General features: G+C 41.4%; 1 protein-coding gene across 2 annotated transcripts; it reads left to right on the top strand.

Annotated features, from left to right (window-relative positions):
* Window positions 1-1,070: 1,070 nt before the first annotated feature.
* On the top strand, window positions 1,071-24,289 carry LOC119127498 (protein AF-17-like). 2 transcript variants are annotated; one of them, XM_037259466.1, is made up of 20 exons: window positions 1,071-1,544; window positions 2,978-3,057; window positions 3,150-3,204; window positions 3,307-3,416; window positions 8,779-8,882; window positions 9,188-9,281; window positions 9,919-10,023; window positions 11,978-12,067; window positions 12,725-12,869; window positions 12,959-13,744; window positions 14,941-15,140; window positions 15,358-15,466; window positions 15,656-15,722; window positions 17,640-17,788; window positions 18,725-18,922; window positions 19,394-19,470; window positions 19,652-20,013; window positions 20,150-20,240; window positions 21,536-21,745; window positions 21,809-24,289. In XM_037259466.1, exons 1-20 carry the CDS (start codon window positions 1,436-1,438, stop codon window positions 21,842-21,844), a joined length of 3,177 nt encoding a protein of 1,058 aa, XP_037115361.1. In that variant the 5' UTR covers window positions 1,071-1,435; the 3' UTR covers window positions 21,845-24,289. The 2 variants fall into 2 exon arrangements, with proteins under 2 accessions (XP_037115361.1, XP_037115352.1); XM_037259457.1 differs by having other exon boundaries at window positions 1,073-1,544; window positions 9,916-10,023.
* Window positions 24,290-24,405: the final 116 nt, after the last annotated feature.

The raw sequence follows: 24,405 nt of genomic DNA, 5'->3' as shown, positions 1-24,405 counted from the left end.
AGCACCTGTGATAGACGTGAAAGGGTCTGGAGAAGCCAAGCAGAGCGCGATGCTGCCTGCAACATCATTCAGCATGACCGGTTCGGTAATGGGTCAGTGATGGTCTGGGGAGGCATTTCCATGGAGGGACGAACAGACCTCTACAGGCTAGAGAACGGCAGTCTGACTGCCATTAGGTATCGGGATGAAATCCTTGCACCCATGGTCAGACCCTACACTGGTGCAGTAGGTCCTGGGTTCCTCCTGATCCACAACAATGCCCGGCCTGTTGTGGCAAGAGTATGCAGACAGTATCCGGAGGATGAAGGAATTGACACAATTGAATGGCACTCACGATCACCTGATCTAAACCCGATAGAACACCTCTGGGACATAATGTTTCGGTCCATCATACGCCGCCAGGTTGCTCCTCAGACTTTACAGGAGCTCACTGATGCCCTTAGACAGATCTGGGAGGACATCTCACAAGACACCATCGGTCGTCTCATTAGGAGCATGCCGCGACGTTGTCAAGCATGCATACAAGCTCGTGGGGGCCACACAAGATATTGAAAAGAATTTCGAGTTGCAGAAATTGAATTTGGGCAAAAAGGACGAGCCTGCCATATCATTTTTTCACTTTGATTTTTGGGATGTCTGTATACTGAGCCCTCTGTAGGCTGAAAACTTTTATTTCCATCATAAGATGTGGCATCCTTTTGTTCCTGAGACATTAAACTGTCCATATCAGTATAGATATCCCCCCCATAAAAATTCACCATTGAAATCTGATGTGTTTTCAAAGTGTTCCTTTAATTTTTTTGAGCAGTGTATAATATAGTATCAGCCATTAATAATAATAATAATTGTTATTATGATTATTGTTAATGGCTGATACACAAACAAAGTAAACAAAGGTATAAAACATATATCGCGCGGCAGGGCCTTGTGGTTTTTGTTCGAATCCTGCAGATAGCGCTGTTGATACGTGATTTAGAAAGTAACCCATCCAGCGGTTTTAATGCCCCTGTCCACATGTCTCGATGTTGTGATCATAAATTAGCTTAAACAGTACACGCGTACACGGTCATTGATCATAAATCCACGAAGAACTGCGTTGTGGGAGAACAGAAATTGCGGGGCCAAAGACGTGTGAGTAAGAAGAATAATGTGCCACTGCTACCTTAGCTGTGACATTTCTCCCGACCCGGAGGATCCGATGTGAGCATGCGCACTGCATCGCCTCTATGGGGACTGGGAGGACATCACGGAAAAAACGTAGCAGCGGCACCACCACAAACCTTACGCCGAGATTGCGCCAGTACCGCGCACGACTACACGGCCCACGACTATGCCCAGTGCGGTGCTAAAGAGCGGGACGACCCCTTGACGGGCCTAAAACGAAGTCTGCGCCGCTGCAGGGAAGGGGAAACACATTTCTTCGTATGGGAGCAGCATGCGGGAAATGGTTGGTGGTTGCTGCGTGTGTTCCGACGAGCGAGGCTGGGCTGAGAATCCACTCGTTTACTGTGATGGACACGGCTGCAACGTCGCGGTACATCAAGGTAACGTTAGCCGTTGTTAGCGTGGAAGTAGTGGACAGCTGTGACGTCCGAGCCGGCGGCTGGAGGCGGGCGGATCGTTGGCTTGAGCCTACGTGCGTACGTGTGCGTGCGTGCAAGTGCGTGTGTGTTGGGGGGGGGGGGGGGGGGGGCTATTTGTTGTCTCCTCACCAGCATACAGGGCCAAGCAAGGTGACAAGCGAGCCTGCATGGCCCCCTTATGGCATACCGTGGGTGTGTGCTGGCGCGTGCGTGAGCCTCCTGGTCTTGTCGTGCACGTTCAACTCAATAGAATGAAATAACATGTCGGCCAAACCCCAGTAGCCTTGTGTCCATATGCCTTAACGTTTTGGTCGACAAGGAAACATTTCCTTGAGGTAAAGATGATGTGCTGTAGTAAAGTGCTATGAAAACCAGTTTCAACACTTTATTTGACCCATTCTTAGTCATAGAGAATTTAGAATTGTAATTCTAGGTTGGTCATAGGCTTGTGTGCCTCACGGTTCTGAGATGTAGAGTTAACATTTCTGTGTGCATGAAGAAAAAAATGTAAATGAACAAACACAAGTTTGTCAATCATGTACACTTCAACGTTATGGTAATCGGTCCAGAGTCTATGCTTGCTTTTGCCCAAAGTCAGCTAATTTAGACCCAAATTCTGAAAAAATGAAAGGATGCTGTGGAAATCCATACATGTTAACATTTTTTACACCAGTTTTTACACTTGTAATGAACTGCTATTTAACTGGTTTAGGCAGATGGTCGCTGCACCTTTCAGTCTAGTCAAGGCCGGGCAAATTTATTTATACAGGACATAATTTCATACACAAGGCCTATGGTGGCATGTGGTTCTTTTGACAATTTGCCTGCACTTGAGGGGGTTCTGTCTTTTATGCACACTGACTGGTCTTACCTTGCTTAGTATAAAGTCAAAGTCTGCTTTATTGTCAATTTCTTCACATGTCAAGACACACAAAGAGATCGAAATTGCGTTTCCTACTATCCCACGGTGACAAGACATACGTATATATATGTATATATATATATATACACGTATATATATATATTATATAGGTCCACGGACAACAAAACATTCAAGTAAACAATACAAAAAGTAGAAACAAGAAGGCACATACAATGAATAATAAGAGCAATGAATAATAAATAAATAAATAAATAAGAGCAACATGGTTGAAATGGAGCAATTGTGCATACAGCAGACAGTCAGAATATAGCGCAAAAGTACAGGAGGAGTAGTGCAAGGCAGCCAACGTGCCCCAAAAGGCCAGGACGTTATGCAGCCGAGGGTGGAGGGGTTGAGAGAGTTCAGGATCCTAACAGCCTGGAGTATACCTTAAGAATACCTTAAGATTACTTTTTTTTGTGAGCTGCTTTAATATTACTGAAATGACTTTCAATTTGTGTATGTGCCTCAGCATGCTATGGCATCGTCCAAGTTCCCACCGGCCCGTGGTTTTGTCGTAAGTGTGAATCACAGGAGAGGGCAGCGAGAGTGGTGAGTCTAGCAACACACAACATAAGTGTTTCCCTTCCCACTCTGAGATCACAGTGAATGAGTAAGCCGGGTTCTCTGATGTGTTTCCATAGAGGTGTGAGTTATGCCCCCACAAAGATGGCGCTCTCAAGAGGACAGACAGCGGAGGTAAATATGGGGCTCAGTTAGAATTAAGATGCGACCTTAAAAGCAGATGTTCTTCGATAAACAGACTTTATGCTCTAAATCTTGTGTTGTTGTCACCATCAGGTTGGGCTCACGTTGTTTGTGCTCTCTACATACCTGAGGTGCAGTTTGCCAACGTCCTCACCATGGAACCCATCATCCTACAGTATGTTCCACATGAGCGCTACATAAAGGTACTGAAACACATTGTTGTAGGCTTTCTCTAAATCAGGGGTCACCAACCTTTTTGAAAGTGAGAGCTACCAATATGATACCTGTCTGAAAGAACAAATTTGATCAAATTACAAATAATATTCGTCTAGTATTATTAACTCATTCATCGCCAGCCGAGTTAAATGAATCTTTGACTTTTATAGCTGTGAATGGCAGTGAATGAGCTAAAAAGGGGACCTCCCACCCCAGCCTGCCAGTCCAGGTCCCATAAGTTCAAACAATGCTGCCAGACCTTCACCATCAAGCTGCATCCCTGGGCCTGGCTCCAAATGCGGTGACCCGTGTCTGAGCGTGGCTCTAAACACAGGCTCGTTAATCACAGGATCTATAGCGTCCAGATGGTCCATTTTTCACTAACAAGCTCATTTTGTATATTTTTACTCAAGAAAATGAAATTGGCAGTCATTTCCAATAATACCAATCTGTTTTGTAGCAATTTGTAAATAACCCTTGGAACATCGCCAAAATGGACACACCCCCATGTCTTGGTGTCTATTTAGCGGCAAAACTGGATACCAGATTCGTGGGAAAGCCAGCGTGGACAAAGGAATGTACCGTATTTTCCGCCCTAAAAGGCGCACCTAAAAACCTAAAATTTTCTCAAAAGCCGACAGTGCGCCTTATAGGCCAGTGCGCCTTATATATGGATCAACTGATGAATTTGTTGATCCATACTGGTTGTACACAGTGCTCTGCCAAAATGTTTCAGTACGTTTTAGTACGACTAATAAATTACAAGGTCGCATCGCTTCCCAGCATTACGGCAACTGTAGTCAGGGGGCGTCACCGAATAGCTGTTGTACCCGCGAGGCTATTTCCTGTCAAAATAGGCTGCTCTGTTAATGTTTCGAGTAAATCTACGGATCGATATGGAAGGGAAACATAGGTAAGTAGTACCAATGCGTTAGATCGAACTTTAGTCAGTTCCGATCATTTTATAGGAGATCGTTTGAGAAACGCGATTGTTTACACTTTGCTGAGGCTCATGGGAGATTGCGAGGTGAGGCTCGTGAGACTTTGCGGATGGCTAATGCTATTGCGATAGCTGCTATACGTACCAGGCTATTTCATGTCAAAATAGGCTGCTCTGTTAATGTTTCGAGTAAATCTACGGATCGATATGGAAGGGAAACATAGGTAAGTAGTACCAATGCGTTGGATCGAACTTTAGTCAGTTCCGATCATTTTATAGGAGATCGTTTGAGAAACGCGATTGTTTACACTTTGCTGAGGCTCATGGGAGATTGCGAGGTGAGGCTCGTGAGACTTTGCGGATGGCTAATGCTATTGCGATAGCTGCTATACGTACCAGGCTATTTCATGTCAAAATAGGCTGCTCTGTTAATGTTTCGAGTAAATCTACGGATCGATATGGAAGGGAAACATAGGTAAGTAGTACCAATGCGTTAGATCGAACTTTAGTCAGTTCCGATCATTTTATAGGAGATCGTTTGAGAAACGCGATTGTTTACACTTTGCTGAGGCTCATGGGAGATTGCGAGGTGAGGCTCGTGAGACTTTGCGGATGGCTAATGCTATTGCGATAGCTGCTATACGTACCAGGCTATTTCATGTCAAAATAGGCTGCTCTGTTAATGTTTCGAGTAAATCTACGGATCGATATGGAAGGGAAACATAGGTAAGTAGTACCAATGCGTTGGATCGAACTTTAGTCAGTTCCGATCATTTTATAGGAGATCGTTTGAGAAACGCGATTGTTTACACTTTGCTGAGGCTCATGGGAGATTGCGAGGTGAGGCTCGTGAGACTTTGCGGATGGCTAATGCTATTGCGATAGCTGCTATACGTACCAGGCTATTTCATGTCAAAATAGGCTGCTCTGTTAATGTTTCTAGTAAATCTACGGATCGATATGGAAGGGAAACATAGGTAAGTAGTACCAATGCGTTAGATCGAACTTTAGTCAGTTCCGATCATTTTATAGGAGATCGTTTGAGAAACGCGATTGTTTACACTTTGCTGAGGCTCATGGGAGATTGCGAGGTGAGGCTCGTGAGACTTTGCGGATGGCTAATGCTATTGCGATAGCTGCTATACGTACCAGGCTATTTCATGTCAAAATAGGCTGCTCTGTTAATGTTTCGAGTAAATCTACGGATCGATATGGAAGGGAAACATAGGTAAGTAGTACCAATGCGTTGGATCGAACTTTAGTCAGTTCCGATCATTTTATAGGAGATCGTTTGAGAAACGCGATTGTTTACACTTTGCTGAGGCTCATGGGAGATTGCGAGGTGAGGCTCGTGAGACTTTGCGGATGGCTAATGCTATTGCGATAGCTGCTATACGTACCAGGCTATTTCATGTCAAAATAGGCTGCTCTGTTAATGTTTCGAGTAAATCTACGGATCGATATGGAAGGGAAACATAGGTAAGTAGTACCAATGCGTTGGATCGAACTTTAGTCAGTTCCGATCATTTTATAGGAGATCGTTTGAGAAACGCGATTGTTTACACTTTGCTGAGGCTCATGGGAGATTGCGAGGTGAGGCTCGTGAGACTTTGCGGATGGCTAATGCTATTGCGATAGCTGCTATACGTACCAGGCTATTTCATGTCAAAATAGGCTGCTCTGTTAATGTTTCGAGTAAATCTACGGATCGATATGGAAGGGAAACATAGGTAAGTAGTACCAATGCGTTGGATCGAACTTTAGTCAGTTCCGATCATTTTATAGGAGATCGTTTGAGAAACGCGATTGTTTACACTTCGCTGAGGCTCGTGAGACTTTGCGGATGGCTAATGCTATTGCGATAGCTGCTATACGTACCAGGCTATTTCATGTCAAAATAGGCTGCTCTGTTAATGTTTCGAGTAAATCTACGGATCGATATGGAAGGGAAACATAGGTAAGTAGTACCAATGCGTTAGATCGAACTTTAGTCAGTTCTGATCATTTTATAGGAGATCGTTTGAGAAACGCGATTGTTTACAGAGGGCTCGTTGGTTATTGGCTAGTGGATGCATACCGCAACCCTAGTCAACCTCAGTTTGATGCAGTATAGCTTCTATTTTATGCGCCTTATAAGCCGGTGCGCCTTATATATGGACAAAGTTTTAAAATGGGCCGTTCATTGAAGGTGCGCCTTATAACCCGGTGCGCCTTTTAGGGCGGAAAATACGGTACTATACTATTGAAGACAGTATGTACTCTTATTTTATATATATCTTGGCTGGCTGGCGGAATCCCACACCCTTGTCAAAATGACAAGTGTTTTGGGGGGAAAAAAAGAATCAGCATCTTGCTTGAGTTTCCAAGAACCACTTGGTTCAAGTTGGCTCCAGATAGCAGCCGACTGTCCTCTTTTCAAGTTTTGCTCACGCCAAGCTATCATACTATATGTTCCACACTCACATCAACACCACAGCACGTCATAAAATTATGTTCAGTCGATAATTTATTATGCTAAAAAATGCTGATGTGTTAGGATGTCGTTCCTTAAAATGGCGTTCACAGCTGCAATCAAGCTGCAGTCAAATGACGTCACAAACGTTTTAACTTCGCAAAAGCTCATCGTCCAAAACTCTTTTTGAAAGCCATGAGCAATACAATACCTAAGCCGTTTCTAAATCTCAAGAAGAGTACGTCCTCGCAAACTCTGTGAGTAAAGTCTCAGTAAGACCGGTCTATTGTAAAAAGGGGCATTTTCAGTGTACTGTACATAATTATTTGTCCATTCAATCCATTAAAAATTCCATTCTGTATATTGTAGGCACGTACTCAACTCATGACATTTTATGAAGCATTCTTCTTTTGAAAATGATTTTAGAGCTGTTCGTTACCACTTTTTTTTCAAATCGATACCAATACAAGTGCCATATTGTTTGGACCGAAATATTAAGCGCAGCATCAATAAGCAAGCCTCGATTTGCATGAAAGGCTCATCATCCACCCCCTTGTTGCATAACTAAGAAGCGGAGGAAGCAGGTTTTCGCCTCAACAAAAGCTGCTCGCGACAGGCCGCGGCACAAGCAGAAGTGACGCAGAGCTGCCGAAATGCCGTGGCATAAGCGGAAGTGACGAACGGCATGCCGCGACCCCTGCTGCTCCCGCAAAATGCACTAGCTCTTATTGCTGATGTTCTGTAACTCAGACTAAGGCTAACAACAAATCTTCAGTGTACACAACTTAACAATTCCATCATAGTTTCTGTATTTGAGTTTCTTACTTCAATACAAGCATGTCAAGTCATACGACTGCCTTTGTTTTTGACTCATTGTTTTTAATGGCTGGTCTAAGAATAAAGCATTGCCCAGCATCCATTCAAATTAGCCCTATAAAACTTCGCGCTTAACAGAGTAATCAATATCTTTTCTGGATAGATGCTTAGACTGGCTCTGTGTTTGTAAGTAAATGTACACATTGGAGTGTTGGAGGGCCGGTTTCATATTACTATGTCAGCTCTAGTAAATTGCATGCAGGTTTCTCCTGTCAGAGCCATTCAGCCATAGATTGCAGCCCACATTCCTCAACAGCATTAGATTGATGGTGAAAACGTGAGAAGCCACTCTTACTCTTGCAAGGTGGCCGTGATTCTGTTTGCAGTCTTCTTCCGTTTCAAAGTCGATGTCCTTTGAGGGTGAACAAACTCCCCTTCTACAAAGCCTGCTCAAGGCAGGAATATTGAGCCATTATCAAGCCTCCCCACTTTTGTACTGGGCACAGGGACCAAATGAGGGGGCCAAATGTTACGTCGACACTGGAAGTATTCAAAGCACTGAATCAACCACATAATGATGTGGTCATTTTTATGACAGTCTCACGGAATCTATAATGCGTGAAATTGACGAGCGAGCCATGCGGGGTTGTGCTGGGTAGGAGCAAGACCGAGAGATTGGCGGGACAAAGGGTGAAACAGAGGCAGAGGCTAAAAGGTAAAGGGCCTGCCGTTCCTTTGTTCTGCACCTGTTTCTCTGCCTCATTCACCCTACTCTTGTCCCCCACTCACTGTGGCCAAGACAAAGTGAAAACTACCTGCCCGTAGAAGGAAAACAGAAAGCACACATATCCTAGCACTACATTGCATAGCATTTCAGTGCTCTTTGTTTATCTCTTTCCACTATGATCAGTTGGTTATAGTACTAGTGGAACAGAATGCTGTTGCAAAAGAAACTTTTTTTGATGTGTCCTTGTGCATTTTTCAGTTTCAGCCCAAAGTTTAATGGTACAAAGCAGTGCACAACAAACTGGAAAAGCTTTGGAATATATCTACATATTGAAAAGCATCGTGTTCCTTCACTCTAGAATGCTTGAATGAATTTTAAAAGGTCTTACTTGTCCACTCTCTTTATCATCCCCAGACATGTTACATTTGTGAGGACCATGGCAGAGAGAGCAAGGCTGCATGTGGAGCATGCATGGCCTGTAACAGACAGGGCTGCAGACAGGCTTTCCATGTCACCTGGTAGGTGATCATGAATGAGCATGTGTGTACTTGTGACTCCAAGAAAGATATATTCATATGCCATGTCACGATTCTCTTGAAAACGCAGTTACCCTTACATTGCAACAAATGTTCAGTAATAATATTCTAATGATCGATTGATGCTTGAACTAGTTAGTAACAAATTTGTAGCTATTTCTTCTGCAAAAGATGGGTCGATTCAACACTCAATTTCTTGTCAATGGTATGTTATGAGGAAATACGTGTATGGTATTGTGTGGATTTAAACATAGCTGCTTGTCTCTTCATTGGATGATGCTGTTAAGCGCTCAGATGGCAGGCCTGCTGTGTGAGGAGGAAGGCCCAGAAGCTGACAATGTCAAATATTGTGGCTACTGCAAGCATCACTACAACAAAATGGTACGAGGTCCAGCCGTTGTTACTGTGTGCGCCCGTTCATGTAGTTTTTCATTCAAATACAAAAATTGTAAATGCTTAGTTGAAATTATTTGCCATGTTATTCATATGCCGTATTTTCCGCACCATAAGGCGCACTTAAAAGCCTTTAATTTTCTCAAAAACCGAAGGTGTGCCGAGACAATGACGAGAGGGAACTTGTCATGTCTAATGGTGAAGTTGCCCAACCGTTCAATTTGGATATAGAAGTTGAGGATGGATTTGCATATGAATATCAATTAACAATAATGTGAGTACAGTACAATATTGAATAATAGAATAAAGTACAACCGAACTCTGTGTTTTGCTCCTGTGACTTTTTTTTTTTTTTTACCGTAAGTCATGGCATTCATGCGCCCGGTGTGCCCGATGTGTGAATTAAATACAAAACAGACCCCGCAATTGAATCGCCTTTTAACCCGAAGCGCGTTATGGTATGGAAAATACGGTACTTAAACACCCATGTTCAAGTTTAGGATTAGATAAATGAAGATATTTCAAATATCAAAAAAGCTAAAAAGTGTCAAATATATAAAAAAAATGTCTGAAGCGGGTCATGTTTCGTGTCGTTTATTCCATAACGTTTACTTATTTACAGCAGAAGAAACGCCGTTCCAGTGAAAATGCAAGTAGTGCCTTCAGTCACTCCCGGGGGCGCTCTACGTCTCCATCACAGGACAAACACCACCACCATCGGCAGAGGAAGGTAAACAAATGACTCATTCATTCATTTGATAACCAAATTACACTGGCCAATTTTTGTTTACTCATTTGTACCATTTTACGCAAGTGAGAAGTAGGGCTGTCGTGACTTGGTCAGCGAAGGCTAATTAAATAGTCAATGTCTTGTTTCTTTACATGTTTATTTATTTGATGCTTTATTGACCCTCGACGGGGATAAGCAGTTGAGATGATGGATGGGTGCTAGTGATTCAAAGAAAATTTTTTAAAGCTTACATATCACATTTATAAATTCTTCCGTTTTAAGTTTTACTCATTCAGTTTATATAGAGTGGAATAGTGATCCTTTTGTCTGAATTCCTCGTTTTGATAGCATCACAGGTCCCTCTTTTCTACTTGTTCTGAGGTGCGGCTCAGAGCAAGCCGTTTTGGTGTGGTCTCTTTAAATGCAAATGGTTTACTTGACACTCCACTCCCTCCAGGCCGCAAGATGTGCACCTCCCTTTCCGGTCTGACATATTTGTAGTTTTTTAGCCGAGGTAGCGTTTACTTGCGGCGCAAACTTTTTGATTGATTAAAAGATGTCAACGGCAGAAGACTTATCCATACATATATAACACATAAAATAAATCCCCTCACAATATTTATGAACACATCTTGTAAACAAGCATTGCAGTCAAGTTAACCAGTAAGCTAATGCTAGCATTAGCGAGAAGCTAACAAATGCATCCGACACATTATTGTATTCCCCAAGAATATGCAATTCATCTGTTACAACTACTCAAAATACACCCACAAGAAGTGAAAACATAGAGCGCACAGCTCTAAAATCAGCAGAAAGACTGACACTAACGCTATGAAACGAGTGCATCATAGATACGTAATAATGTCAAAGTGAAATACAGTTTATTATTTTCTGTCATCTCAAGCTTACCGCTTTACTGTGTCCGTCGTTTCCATAGATTGATGGAACTGAACCATCAACGAAACAAAGTCTTTCGGTGAATCCTTCTCGAAACTGACGAAAGATTTCTGAAACACTCGTCCTTGAACAAGCAGGACTTTGCCCACAGATGTGGGAACACTGCTTGAAAAATGAAATTTGAGGTTCTGATGCTGGAGGATGGTGCAATGAGTTGTGTGGATTGATGCATCAAACAACAGAACATTTTGATCTCTCCACTTTGGCATCCTTGAGTTGTTTGGACTACAAAAGTCTCTGTGTAATAAAGATGGTGGATTTAAGAAACCGTTTGGCCACACCCATTACCTTGTTTGGTAGTCCCGCCCCAACGGATGCAATGTAATGGAGAAAAAAACTACTAATAGAAAAAGGAAAAAACTGAGCGGAGTAAAAAATAGCCCAACAAAGAGATCATAAAAATATCTCTGCAACACCTAGAAGGATAGATTACACTTTTCTATAATCTTAGAGACTCCAAGTACACAATAGAATGAATATAAAAGCAAAAAAAGTGGATTTTCCGGATACGTCTGGCACAAGTTTTCTTTTCCTGATCTCACTCATCTTTCACATGAAAAAATGCTTGATACCTGGTTGTATTTATAGGTATATAATTCATCGTGCAACTATGCATAGTCTATAATTTTTGGTTTCTTTTAAAATTAACTTAATATTTTCAGCTAAAAATGTTAAAGCCACATATTGCTTTCAGTTTCAGTTGCACCATTTATAAACATGCCAAGAATGCGGGTACAAGCTGCAAGTTTTTAATGAAAGTTGAATGTACGTACTATCATCCTGATTGTCTTCATTTTTAATTTTCACATCCCTTCAAGCTGTAATCTAATGACAGTTGCAGTACAAAGGAGAAGCTGCTGGGTGTTGCGATATGCTGACATTTTCATACTATGATCTGATTAGTCAATTAATCAAGACTACTATATTGGTGACCAGCAAAACAGTCGTTTGTGGCAGCCCTAGCGGGAAGTGTAAACCCTATGTAATGTCTTTTCAGAGTCACAAGGACAAGATTCGTCAAAAAGAGCGCCACAAGAAGTCCTCTGACAACCTGGTCCCTTCAGTGATGCCCAGCAGTATAGACATGGTATGAAGAGCGGGGTTAATGGGAGAGTTGTTGGATATAGTACAATAGGGTTTGACTGATTATTGGCCTAAGCAATTGATCAGCCGGGTCAATGTACGGGCATCAGTATTGGACTTTATTAAAAACCTGACTGCTGATAAGAGTTCAATGATACACTGTGTTAACTTACATCTTATTAAAATGATCAGTTAACTTTGCAAGAGAGGTTGTTGGCCCTGGGGACGCTCTTTGTTTGACTGAAATAAAAAAATCAAGACAAGTAAAGTTTTTAACATTTCAGTTACAGTATTTAAAAATTTTGAAAAACTGTTTATTGTAGAAACCTTTCGGGAGCTATTTACTGTAAGTTTTCATGTAACTTTTTAAGACATGCTGAGATGCTCCCTGAACCATTTGTTAGGATTGTAAAACAAACATTGTCTCTTATATTATCTATTGTCTCTGCTTAGTGAGATTTCAACAAAGTTAAGATTTGGAGTTTGTATTTATTTATTTTTATGCAAATATTTTACCTTTTATTTAAAATGAGTATCAGCCGTAATTTGTGTTCTTGACAATAATAATAATCCATATTGGACCTGAAAAAACCATCAGAGAGTCTCTTCAATACAATTAACATTTACAATCATTTTTGTGTGCATGTGTGTGTTGGAATAGGTTTCTTCCAGTCACCACAGTTCCAAAGACAATGAGGCAAAGTCCAAGAAGCTGATTTCGCATAGTCATGGTCACCACAGTAAGAAAACGGGAAGCACTGCGAAGAGTGGCTCCTCTTCCTGTTCCTCAAGTCCATTCAATCCAGGTATTGCACTGAGCAAGAATAAAATGTTCAGGCATCGGGCAGCTTGAAGAGAAGGACTTTGTTTAATCGGCTCTGTCTTGCTCATGAAGGTGGAGCTCTATCTTCAGCTCAAGATTCCCACCAGTTTTCCTCCTCTTCCCGTCTGGAGCGTGACCGTGAGCGAGGAGGCGGTGACCACAGTGGCGAGGATCGCAAAGAGCGTCACAGGAGGTCAGCTGTCCAGGGGGCCGAAGAGGGCGGTGATAAAGGGGGAGATAAAGATGAGGATGAGCAGGAAGATGAAGATCGCAATTATCATGAACCGCCCGAGTTGACTCCTGTCGAGGGCCCTCTCGCGGGGTCACAGGGTCACGATCGGTCTGAGGGAAACTCAAGTCCTTTTGAGAACAAAGTCACAATTTCAACTTTTGGATCCATCATGCGTATCACCTCCACGTCAGTGCTGGGTAGTAGCAGCAAGATTCGCAAGATCTCCTCTTCGGGAGACTACAAACCTTCTAAGTCTTTGTGTAAGTTGTCTCAATTGAGCACACCACCTATCCCAGAAGAAGCGGAACTGGAGGGTAAAATTAGCCCGCCACCCCTGTCCCAAGAGAGAAGGCACCGTGGCAACAAAAAGAGTCGCCATGGTCCAGGCCGACCTCGGGGAAGCAAAAACCGAGAGAGGAAAGAGGACACTCATCATCACCATCACCACAACACTGCCCCGCCACCTCCACCACCAGTCTTCACCTCCTCACACTACCCGAGCCCAATGTCGGCTCCACACCTCACTTTCCCCCCCTCACTGCCCACCACCGCTTCCTCTTCGTCATTCTCGTCCTCCTCAGCTGGCAGTTTCTCCACAAGCCGTGGCAACTCGCTGCTTGGCTCGGGTGAGTGGGTGTGTGTGGCTTCCCTCAAGTTTCCTGTGCATGCATTCACATTTGCATAGTCGTTTGCACCTTGGCAGAAAATGCTTGGTAAATGCCACAATAGCAGTTTATCTATAGAACACCGAAAGAATCCTTCCGTCTAACTAACAGAAGTTTGTGTTCTGCCTGACTGTCTTCAAAACAATTAACTGGATGTTGAGACTCGGATTGCTGGCCGAGACAAACAAGATCAAGAATATGAAAGCATACACAAATAAAAGTCAATTAAAAAAGGAGATTCATACATTAGGTGTCTTTACCGAAAAAGTATCTCCAAATCTGCCACTGATATTATGTAGACCTGACAGTTATGTTAAGTACATGAGAATTTTATTCTAACACCAGCAACCGGCATAGATTTAAACATTATAATTAGCTTAAGGTAGCTCTGTATCAAGTGTTGCTCTTGCAGTTACAATCATTTCACTTGCATTAGATTACCTAGAGTAGGGATGGGCAACTGGCAACCACACTGAAGTGCTAGCTTGAGTGATTGCTTTTAAAAAATACATGATTTAAAAAAAAAAAAATTAAAAAAAATCCTGAAATAAAAACCAGAAAAACACAAAAATATAAAAGAAATATTTAAAATAAAATAAAATCTGCAAACGCACGACTCTGTGCCAAACTGCCAATATGCACGTGTTGACTTTAGTTTTAAGTTGTATTATCACCAATTACCACAAGATGGCAAGACATGTCTTACTTGAGTCTTTTACTGCCCTATACTACAATGTGAGTCGGCCACATCAGGGTTTTGAGATATTTTCATTTTAAGTTTGATATATTTAAAAGTCACACAATACATATTTAGCCCTGTATTTTAGTATTTAACAGTTTCAGAAAAAAAATCCACCTGTTGCTGAACATTTATTATTATTATTATTATTATTATTATTTAATTTTTAAAAAATACAGCAATTTATAAATGAAATACCTCTGGTACTGTACTTGCTGCAAATTGGCAGGTTCGGAATAAACACAAAGAATTCATTCAGAAAAGTTTAGTTATCTCTGATTTAAAGAGTCAGTAAAAATTAGTTGAGCAGTGTTGTATTACTGTCAAATCTGGACATTGAAAATGCTTATCTTTTTTGACGCTACAGAAACATACAGCTCTTTTTTTTTTTTATGATCATTCTGCCTCCCTTGCTCAGGTATCTATTCCAGTCTTAAGAATCCTCTTTCACTGGGCGGTGGCATCTGCAGCACCTCTGTCTCTCTGGGTGGTGGGGTGTGTAGCACCTCCTTGTCCTTGGCTGGGGGCATGTGTAGCACCTCTCTCTCATCAGGACTCCTCCCTTCCCACGCTCTCTCACTCTCTCTCCCATCAAGCAAAGCTGCTTCAAACCCACAGGTCTTTACACTTCTACATTCATCCAGATATTATTATCTTTATTATTTGGTGCAATACAAAGAGATTAACAGTCATTTTATATTCAAAAAGTGGGTTCAGAATGAAAAGTGAATTAGAGTTTTTTTAACCTCATTTAACTTGAAATAGAAACATTCTTTACCCTTATTTTTAACTTTATATCTCCACACTTGTCTTCCTTTTTAAAATGAACTTCTAGATGCATCATGGTTCGAGCAGCTCCTACAGTGTGACTTCCACGCAACCTTTCATCAGCGGTCTCTCGACACTGCCACCACTACTGAGTCAAGCCCCAACCTCGCTACCAGGTATGAGGCAGAAATCAAAAGAAATTCTATCATTTCACAAATCAGACATGTTTACTCTTACTATTTACAGATTTGGATATCCTCCGTCTATTATGTCACAAACAGTAAAAAAAATAAAAACATCACACCACTTTGAGTTGTTTAATATTACTGGCACAATAAATTTTGACATGTTGTTCCCTTTCATAGAGTCAGACGTTGATGACTGTCGCTTCCCATGTCAAGGAAACTCGCCAAGGGAAAGTCTTTCCTCACAGTACGTCTTTTGGTCTCAGCTGGGTTTTTTTTTTTTTTTACAATTATGATCAGATTATAAGAGAAGTAATATGTGTAGACTGTAAATTATGACCCGACCAATATAATTTTTTTTAGGCCGATGCCTATATTTGAAAGAAGAAAAAAAACATTACCGATTAATCGGCTGATTAATTCGAAGAATACATAGCGAATATATTATTTTATTTATTCACTTCCAACAAATGTATGAATTAGATAGATAACATTTGACTGTTATACAATACTTTGCCCTTCAGTGTTTGTTTAATTTTTAAACTGAGAAAGTTAGGGACAAAATAATGCAAAAAACAAGTAAATAAAAGCATTAAACTTGGGAATATACAATCACAGGGCACACATAGACAATCATTCACACTCACAATCACACTTACAAACAATTGGGAGTGGCCAATCGGCATGTTTTTGAATATGAGTGGAAACTGGAATACCCGGATTTCTCCCACGCAGGCATGGGGAGAACATGCAAACCAGAGTCGAACCCAGCACCTCTGAATTGTGGGCCGGACATGCTCACCAGTGCGTCACTGTGGCACTCTGGAAATTATTTAATTAAAAAAAATACAGTAATTTATAAATGAAATACCTCTGGTACTGTACTTGCTGCTGCAAATTTTAGACCTTTAGGAAGAAGACACAGAGACAGCTTCTTCCCCCAGGCTGTTGCTCTGATGAACTCACACCACTCTTAGAGTCTCAGAGTCATTACTGTGCAATAACATCCTGCTCTCCACACCTTTTTTGAATTGTCGACACTGTTTGTACTCTGTGTCCTCTGCATCCATTGCAGCCTGGTCATCCTGGAAGAGGGACCCTCCCATCTGTGGTCTCTTCTCAAGGTTTCTCATTTCCCCTAGCTGGAGTTTTGAGTTTTTCCTTGCCCTCTTGAGAGTTTAAGATCAGGGGATGTTTGAGAATATTTGCCATTTTTCACGTGTCCTGAGTGTTGTTAGTCACCTAAATGTTGAACAGAGGCTGTGATTTACCAAAGTCAAATTCCTTGTTTGGCACGCTCAAACATGGCGAATAAAAACTCTTGAATCTTGAAATTGGGGCTAGGTTACTGTACAAGTGGAACAACTTTAAAACCTGAGCAATACAGCATAAACAAAACTGGACAAAAAAAGTACGCGTTGCCAAGCACACATGATAGAGTTAAACTAAAATGGGAGACATGTTGAGTCACTGTTTATTTCACATGTGCTACCTGTTGAAATGCTTAGTTCAGTCCACCATTGTAAATAGACCTGGCTGAAGTTGTCTCTGATGGGTTACTGAGAAGACTTGAGGGTTAAATCAGAAATTTTGGTCTGTGGCAGTAATGCAGGTGGTCCGCAAACTTGGAAATGGAAAATAACTAACATTTTTAACAATAAAATTGATGTATTATTTAGACTTGATTTATTTTCCAGCTAATTTTGTGAATCATTTACCCATCCAAATTATGTCAAATGTAACTGAGATTCCCAAAATAGACATACAGATGCAAATAAATAGCCTGTATAGGTCTATCCTCCTTTGATGCAAAATGAAAAAAATATTCCACCAAAGCAGTGGTCCCCGAGTTGCTTCTTGGTTATAATGGTGATCTCTTGGACAAAACCAGTTAAAAACCCCTGGGTTAAATGAAGTAACAACTCTACTTAGGATAAAGACACCATTCTGCACCACTCAGATGCCATTCCGCATGTATGTACTTTTTTTATGAGAGACTAATAGAATAAATGGACAAATCAACAATTATTTTGAAAAGAGCTATCATCGGCCGATATAATCGGCAGAACGATTAATCGGTCGGGCCCTACTGGTAATTAATAACAGGTTAACAACCCAAGTAACAAATGAAACCTGACCCTCTTGCTCTCTCCATCACACACAGGTCTCCTATGAGCTCCCTTCCTCTTCTTTTTGACCAGAGAGATGGTTTAGGTGCAGGAGTTCAAGCATGTCCTGAGAACATCCCCCAGGCAAGCGCTCACATTGAGCTCCTGTTGGAGAAACATAGCAACGGAGAGATTGGCGTCAACAGTGAGTAACGTCATTCTTGCCATTCCAAATGTTTATTAGAAGAAAAAGTGTTGGTTTTCAAGAAAACTGAAATCACCTTAACAATACATTTACAAAATTGACTCCACTATACCCTTGAGAAATCCTGGAATTCACATCCAGCTCTCACACCCAACTCATAATTTAGTATGTGCGACAAGCTTTGTAAAGATGTTATCACCCAAATTTTAGTTTGAATTTACAAAGCAAAGAATTTTCGTGTGCATTCTTTCGATTTACATCGAATCATTACTGTATTTGGAGTTATGTCACTCAGTCATAGATAACAGATTTTAAGTTCATCTGAGTCGAGATTTTGATTCATGGTGAAAATGAAACCGCATAAAATTATTTCATCCTCATGTTGGATTAGAGATGCAGCACTTAATTGATGAATCGACAACTAATCAATTAGTTTTGATAATTAATTAATTAATTAATTTGATCATTAATTATTTAGATAACTTTTTTAATTTAAAATTGTCCAAAGCTTCAAGTTGTCAGCTTCTCAACAGTAAATATTTTCCAATTGATGTGGTTACTCGTGAAAGTATCTTTGTGTTGAATCATATTAAAACATTTGCCTTCATTTAAACAATTAAAAAGAAATTCTCATTTTCTGACATTATGAACAAAAACTGTCTGAATGAATTATTATTTCTATAAATTTGCATGTCACAATATCCTGTTTTCAAATAAGGGGACGAAAATTAAAACATGTTTGAATATAATTGGATTCATCGATAAATAAACAAAATAACAGAAACATTTATCATTGAAATAATGATTATTGGACCATGTCATCGACTGGGCTCCCTGCTTGTCTCACACTTAAACATCTTAGTCCATTTTGTGTCACATAATGTCAGCAAAACAAAGGATTTCTCAGTGATATGGATTGTTTTCTCTCTTTGACAGTTGTAGACATGCTCCAGTCACTTCACTCGCTGCAGCAGGAGAACCAACGGCTCCAGGATCAGATTCTCAGTCTAACAGCCAAAAGAGAACGTCTGCAATTGCTCAACACAGAGCTTGCCGTACCTTTTCCTCATGGTCATTCTGTCCAAGGCTCTTTGCACACTGCAACCCGGATGAACTTCCTGTCTTCAAGTCAAGGTCAGATTTGGATATCTTTCTTTGTTCGTCCCTCATCATCTTACCTCTGCATCATGTGCATGGTGCATTTTTAAACAGAATTGCACAATTTTCTTTTTTGAATTAATTCTAAAAAATGGTCTCAAATCGAGAGGTCCCTATTTCGAATGTTGGCGTTGTGGCCTTTGCATGGTATTTCTATGCTTGCATGGGTGTTTTTCCTCGAGTACCGTGGCTTGCTCCCCCATTCTAAAAACACGCACGTTAAGCTAATTAAGACCCCACATTGTCCATAAGTGTGGATGAGCGCGTGAATGGCTATCTGCCCTGCAACTGGCTGCCAAGCAGTCCAGGGTGTCCCCTACCTCTCGCCCAAAATCAGCTGGAATAGGCTCCAGTTCACTTTTGACCCAAATGAAGACAAGCGGGAGTGAAAATAGATGGATGGACGAATGAATGAAATGGCCTTTGACTCTGCCTCTCTTTTCTCAGACCCCCTAATCACCAATAAGAGTCCCCTGTCGAAGAGCAGTTTCCTTAATGACACTTCCTTTGTTACCTCCTCTGAGGTGAGAACCTGTCTTTTCTCCCAATATATTAACAAATTCAGTCTTGCCCTTTCCCGCTTGGATGGTAATGATGAGGGCGCTGGCTGCTTCGAGCTACTGCACACATCAAAATAAAACCCCAAAAGTGAACTCGAGAAGAAAAACCTAAAATTTCACTTTGTTTCTGTTTCTATCCTCCCAGGACCTCCACTCTGGTAGTCCTTCTCGCAGTAGCTCTTCCCTCTCCTTCCAGAGTACTCCTCCCCCTCAACAAAGCCCCGCCTCCTTGAGTCAATCCCTGTTGAATGGGCGAGGTTCAGGTGACAGTTTGGGGCAAATCAATCAGGCTGGCAGCTCCACTCAGCCTGTGGCGGGCGGGCTACTTGCATCTCTTTCAGGAAGTCCTCAGCTGATGAATGGGACACTCAGCGGTTTAAACGGGGTGATAAATTCTCCTGTCCAGAGTGCCGCCCAGTCGACGCTCCCTGCTCTGCGCCCCCAGCCGCCTCCCCTCAACCCCCAGACATTGGCACAGAGCTTTCAGCTTCCAAAGACTGCGAGCTCGTACGTAACTAAAATGACTAAATAGCAAAGCAAGCTTTTGTTGGTCCCATATCACCCCAACCATCAAGATGTTAGTATCTTTAGTTAGTAACATGTAAATCTGACTAATGGTTTTGTTTTCTTGTCCATCTTTCAGGTCTTCACTTCTATCAGAGCAGCACAAACAGATCCTTCTGGAGCAGCAGCAACAACTTCAGCAGTTCCTCACATCACAGAACTTCACTCCTGTAATGTCTTAATTCTATCTATTCAATTTGTTTGATTAATCCGGAGTCAGGTCGCTAAGGCATCAACGTTAGAAGGGAAGTCTGACTTCACTCTAATCAAGCTCTTGCAAGGGTATCGCGAGGCGTTTCCTGGCCATAGTCTCTCCAGTGTGTCCTAGGTAGAGTGTTGGCGGCTGACACGGGAGTGCATTTTCATCCAGTCCCTTACCATAGTAAAAAAAATTCTGTCCCTTCCTGCCCCCTGTGGAAATAATTCCTATTCCGTCCTGCTCTCAGTCCCACTCTCGGATGTCAGCTACATAAAAAAACAAAAGTTGCATGTTACTCATATACACTATTTCCTGCAACATTTTTTTTCCGACTGGTTGATCCCCCTCCCACTTGTCTGGAGTCGGGTTGCAGCGGCAGCAGGTTTCACAGAGAAGATCAGACTACCCTGTCCCCAGCTTTTTGAATGCCAAGGCAATCCCTCGCAAGCCGGGAGACATACTCTCCCCTACATCTCCTGGGTTGTCCCCAGGGCACGCTTGTATCTGGGATCTTGTTCTTTCGGTCATGACCTACATCTGGTGACATAGATGACCGTAAAAGCGCAGATTGACCATAAATTGAGAGTTTCACCTGTTGACTGAGCTCCTTCTTCACCAGAACAGACTGATAAAAGCCTGCATCACAGCCGACGCTGCACCAATGCGCCTTTCTATCTTCCCCTCACTCATGAAAAAGCTCCTCCACTTAGGGCAGGGCAGGGGTCGGCACCCTTTTCCGACTGAGGACCATGGTCGATTTGGAGGTGCTGATTTTGATCCCAACCGCTATACACGGCTGCGAATCACTCCAGTGCGACTTGGAGATGGCGGCTTGTTGAAGCCAACAGTACCACATCATCTGGAAGAAGCAGAGATGCAAAACTGGGGCCACGAAATCAGACACCCTCAATGCCTTGGCTGCGCTTAGAAATTCTGTCCATAAAGGTTATGAACAGTGATTCTTTCATTCATTCTCCAAAGTTATTCATCAAACTGTGGCTTTTTGTCCTGTTTTATATATGGGACATGCTTATGTTTGACAATGGTCTTTGTTATAAACAATCCCTGATGAAGTCAAATGACAGGAAACAGCAAATCTTCAATTCCATGGGAGAAATAGAAAATGCATTTTTTAGAAAGTATTGTATAATGGATACTTAAGGGAAGTTGCTTATCTTCTCTGAGTGACCTTGACAAGCCCTGCGGGAATTGTCATTGGATCCGTTTTTGATCAACCCAACAAACTTTCCGATCCTGTCTTCTTAGGAGCAGAGAACAGTTATTTGCCAGATGCTTCAGCAGCAGAGACAGAGGGAGCTGCAGCGCCTCACACTGGCAGGAGCCCTCACGTCTGCGCCGAACTCCCCCTTATTGGCCCAGTCTGCCAACCTGCTGGCCTCAGCCACTTCCTGCCCTCTGCAGGGCAACCAGGGGGGAAACCTTTTTGGTCGACAGGAGGGCGTCCTTCACAAGCCTGTGAGTGATTCTGCAAGTGGTCAATCATCATTGATACGTTTTTTTAACATTGTCAATTTTCAGGCTGCAGGTGAGAAGGGTGGAGACAAGAATGGATGAAGTCCCCAGTGATACTACACCATCTTAAATGAAGATATTCCTCGAGGAATAACTGAGGTCAACTCACATGACATGAGGACGTCATTTTTACTCTTGTCGTCTTAAATGAATGTACCGTACAACAGGATGGACTTGGGGGGGGTGAGGTTTTTGTGTATGGAAGTTGATTTATCGGAAGTTCTTTAATAGTTTGTATACTGGCAGCTTTTCAGAGATCATGAGTACTGTGGTCTCTTCTTAAATTGCACTAATTTTATTAGCTCGACCAACGGGCCTGCTTACGTGGACACCTTACTCGTCCTAACAGGTGTGGTCTTGGTTTTTGGGTTGAAGCATAATCTCAAGCACTGACCCTTAATGAATCCTTTCCATAGATTTTTCCATATTTAGACTCTTGGAAATGAATGACATTAATTCCATCCACATGTGAGCCACATCACCCATTTGTCTTCCTGGAAATGTTGTCTTCCCTTTGTGATCACTGCACCCACATTTCTTCCAGGCACTTGCTTACATTTTATTTTATACCATGCGAGAGACTTGCTGTGCTGATTACTGACGGTACAAGCCAAACGTCACAACAACAAAGACAAAATGTGGTCAGTTGCATTTCAATGTTAATCTAGGTATATTACCTCAAATTTTCTGCCGTGTTTTTCTACACTGATGTGTGGCTTCCATTTTGTGTGAACTCCTTTTACTACCTATACTGAATATAAAATGCCACAGAAAATCTTGTCATTAGCCATTTTGTAGTTATTTACTGATGTCTAAATATTCAAAATAGTGTGTTGTTCCTCCGTACAACTGGCATTAGTGTGTACTTGCTTCTATTCAAAACCAGAGACCTTTATATCTTTCTAGTTGCTGTGGAGATTAAGAGGATGAAACCAAACATTTGGAAGTTAGAATTTCTTTTCCTGAATAAGTTTGCACTTGTCATGTTAGTAGCTATGTAGACTTTGTTTTTAATGAGAATTGGCACTCAGTTGTTTTGTACATACAGTACAGTATATTTTTGTTCAACATGTTTTTTTTTCACGTCAGCTAACTCGCTGTTCTTTTAGCAATACTGGATAGATAATGCCTTAACGATGCTAAACATACAGAGAAAAGGTTGAGCTCAAGGGCTCAATCGCACTCCCTCTTTGGTAGTCTTTTTATTAGGGGTAGATGGCACTCATCATAAGCCAATTTATACATTTTATAAGTAACCAGTTTCATGAAATGAAATATGTGAATAGCCTGATAGTCATAACTATACTGTCTTTCTTTACTATCTTTTTTGTGTTTGGCTACAATATTTTTTTGTTTGTGAGGCGAGAGAAAAGTACTAAATTGAAACCCTGCACAGTGGTGTCCAAGCAAAGGATGTAAACTACAATATAATGAAAACGCTGTCAAAATGGTGTGTTATTTGTGGTGATACCTGCTCAGAAGATGGTGAAATGAGGTGCAGGTGATCCTTACGGGCGCTCTCATTCATGGCTGTTGGAAAGCTTCTTCTTGACATGTGATGCTTCCATTCTGTAGCTCCCATATTCAGTGATTTACCATCACAGATGGGATTTTCCTCTTTTTGTTTTTTTGTGTTTTTCTCTTCTTTTTTTTCCCCTGTAGCAATTGTCAAGGGTCTGGTTCCTCACCTCTTCAATTTTGAATATCGTGTGACATCTTGAGTGCTACCTAGTGTTGTCTGTAGATGTCAGAAAGCAAGTTAAACAGCTCACTATGAGGTGATTAAATACTGTAGCAATGACACAACGGGAATGTTTATGTTGATTTTATTTAAAAAAAAAAAAGATGAGCCAACATTTCAATATTAAAAGTGGGACGTCTATAATTTTACCAAGTACAGTATGTCCTGAGAAGACAATGTCCAAGGAAGGGAGGTGTGGAAAAAACATTTTTTTCCTTTCCCATGTTGCACTGGGGCAGTGTAAGCCCAAAACTATTTTGTGTTGATTATGAGTTGTATATTTTTTGTGGAAGACTTTTTTTTTTTTTTTAAAGCTTTGAATTTGGGTTAACCAACATAATCCATGTTGTGAATGTCGTACTGTGTATCTTCAGTGTAACAACATTCGAGCAACCGTCTCACAATGAGGTTTGATGGAAAGCAAGTTACTTGTTGGAATCAGAAATGCATAAAATGCAGTGGTTTGATTTATCAAATATATCGTTAAATACAAAGTTATTACTATGCATGATTTTAAATGCATTGTTCCCTGGCAAAAAAAAGAATTAAATGAGCACCCAATCGTAATGACAAGCCTATTGTCATTGTACAGTGTAATTGCCTGAAGGAAGTGATAAAAAAATGAATTGACAATATTCAGATGAAATCCCTGTAAAGTATTTTGATACTTTTGTGTTTAAAATTAAAACAACCGATGAATACAGGTTTTTTTTTTGTCAATAAATGTATTTTGCTGATTTGTTTCATATGTTGTCTTAAATGAGTTCTTTGTTGTGTGTGTGTGTGTGTGTGTGTGGGGGGGGGGGGGGGGGGGGGGGTACCATTGTAATGTATTCACATGTATGCATTTTTTGCACGACAT

Source organism: Syngnathus acus, chromosome 1, assembly GCF_901709675.1.
Source record: "Syngnathus acus chromosome 1, fSynAcu1.2, whole genome shotgun sequence".
NCBI classification, from domain to species: Eukaryota; Metazoa; Chordata; class Actinopteri; order Syngnathiformes; family Syngnathidae; genus Syngnathus; species Syngnathus acus.
The sequence above is the reverse complement of the archived record's forward strand: the minus strand, read 5'-3'. Positions and strand labels throughout refer to the sequence as shown.

Excerpts from the sequence above, each read along its gene's own strand:
- LOC119127498 (XM_037259457.1), top strand. The coding sequence starts at position 1,436 with ATGCGGGAAATGGTTGGTGGTTGCTGCGTGTGTTCCGACGAGCGAGGC. Across the intron at positions 1,545-2,977 it reads CAACGTCGCGGTACATCAAG|CATGCTATGGCATCGTCCAA; the intron begins GTAACGTTAGCC and ends TATGTGCCTCAG. Across the intron at positions 15,467-15,655 it reads AGCCCCAACCTCGCTACCAG|AGTCAGACGTTGATGACTGT; the intron begins GTATGAGGCAGA and ends TCCCTTTCATAG.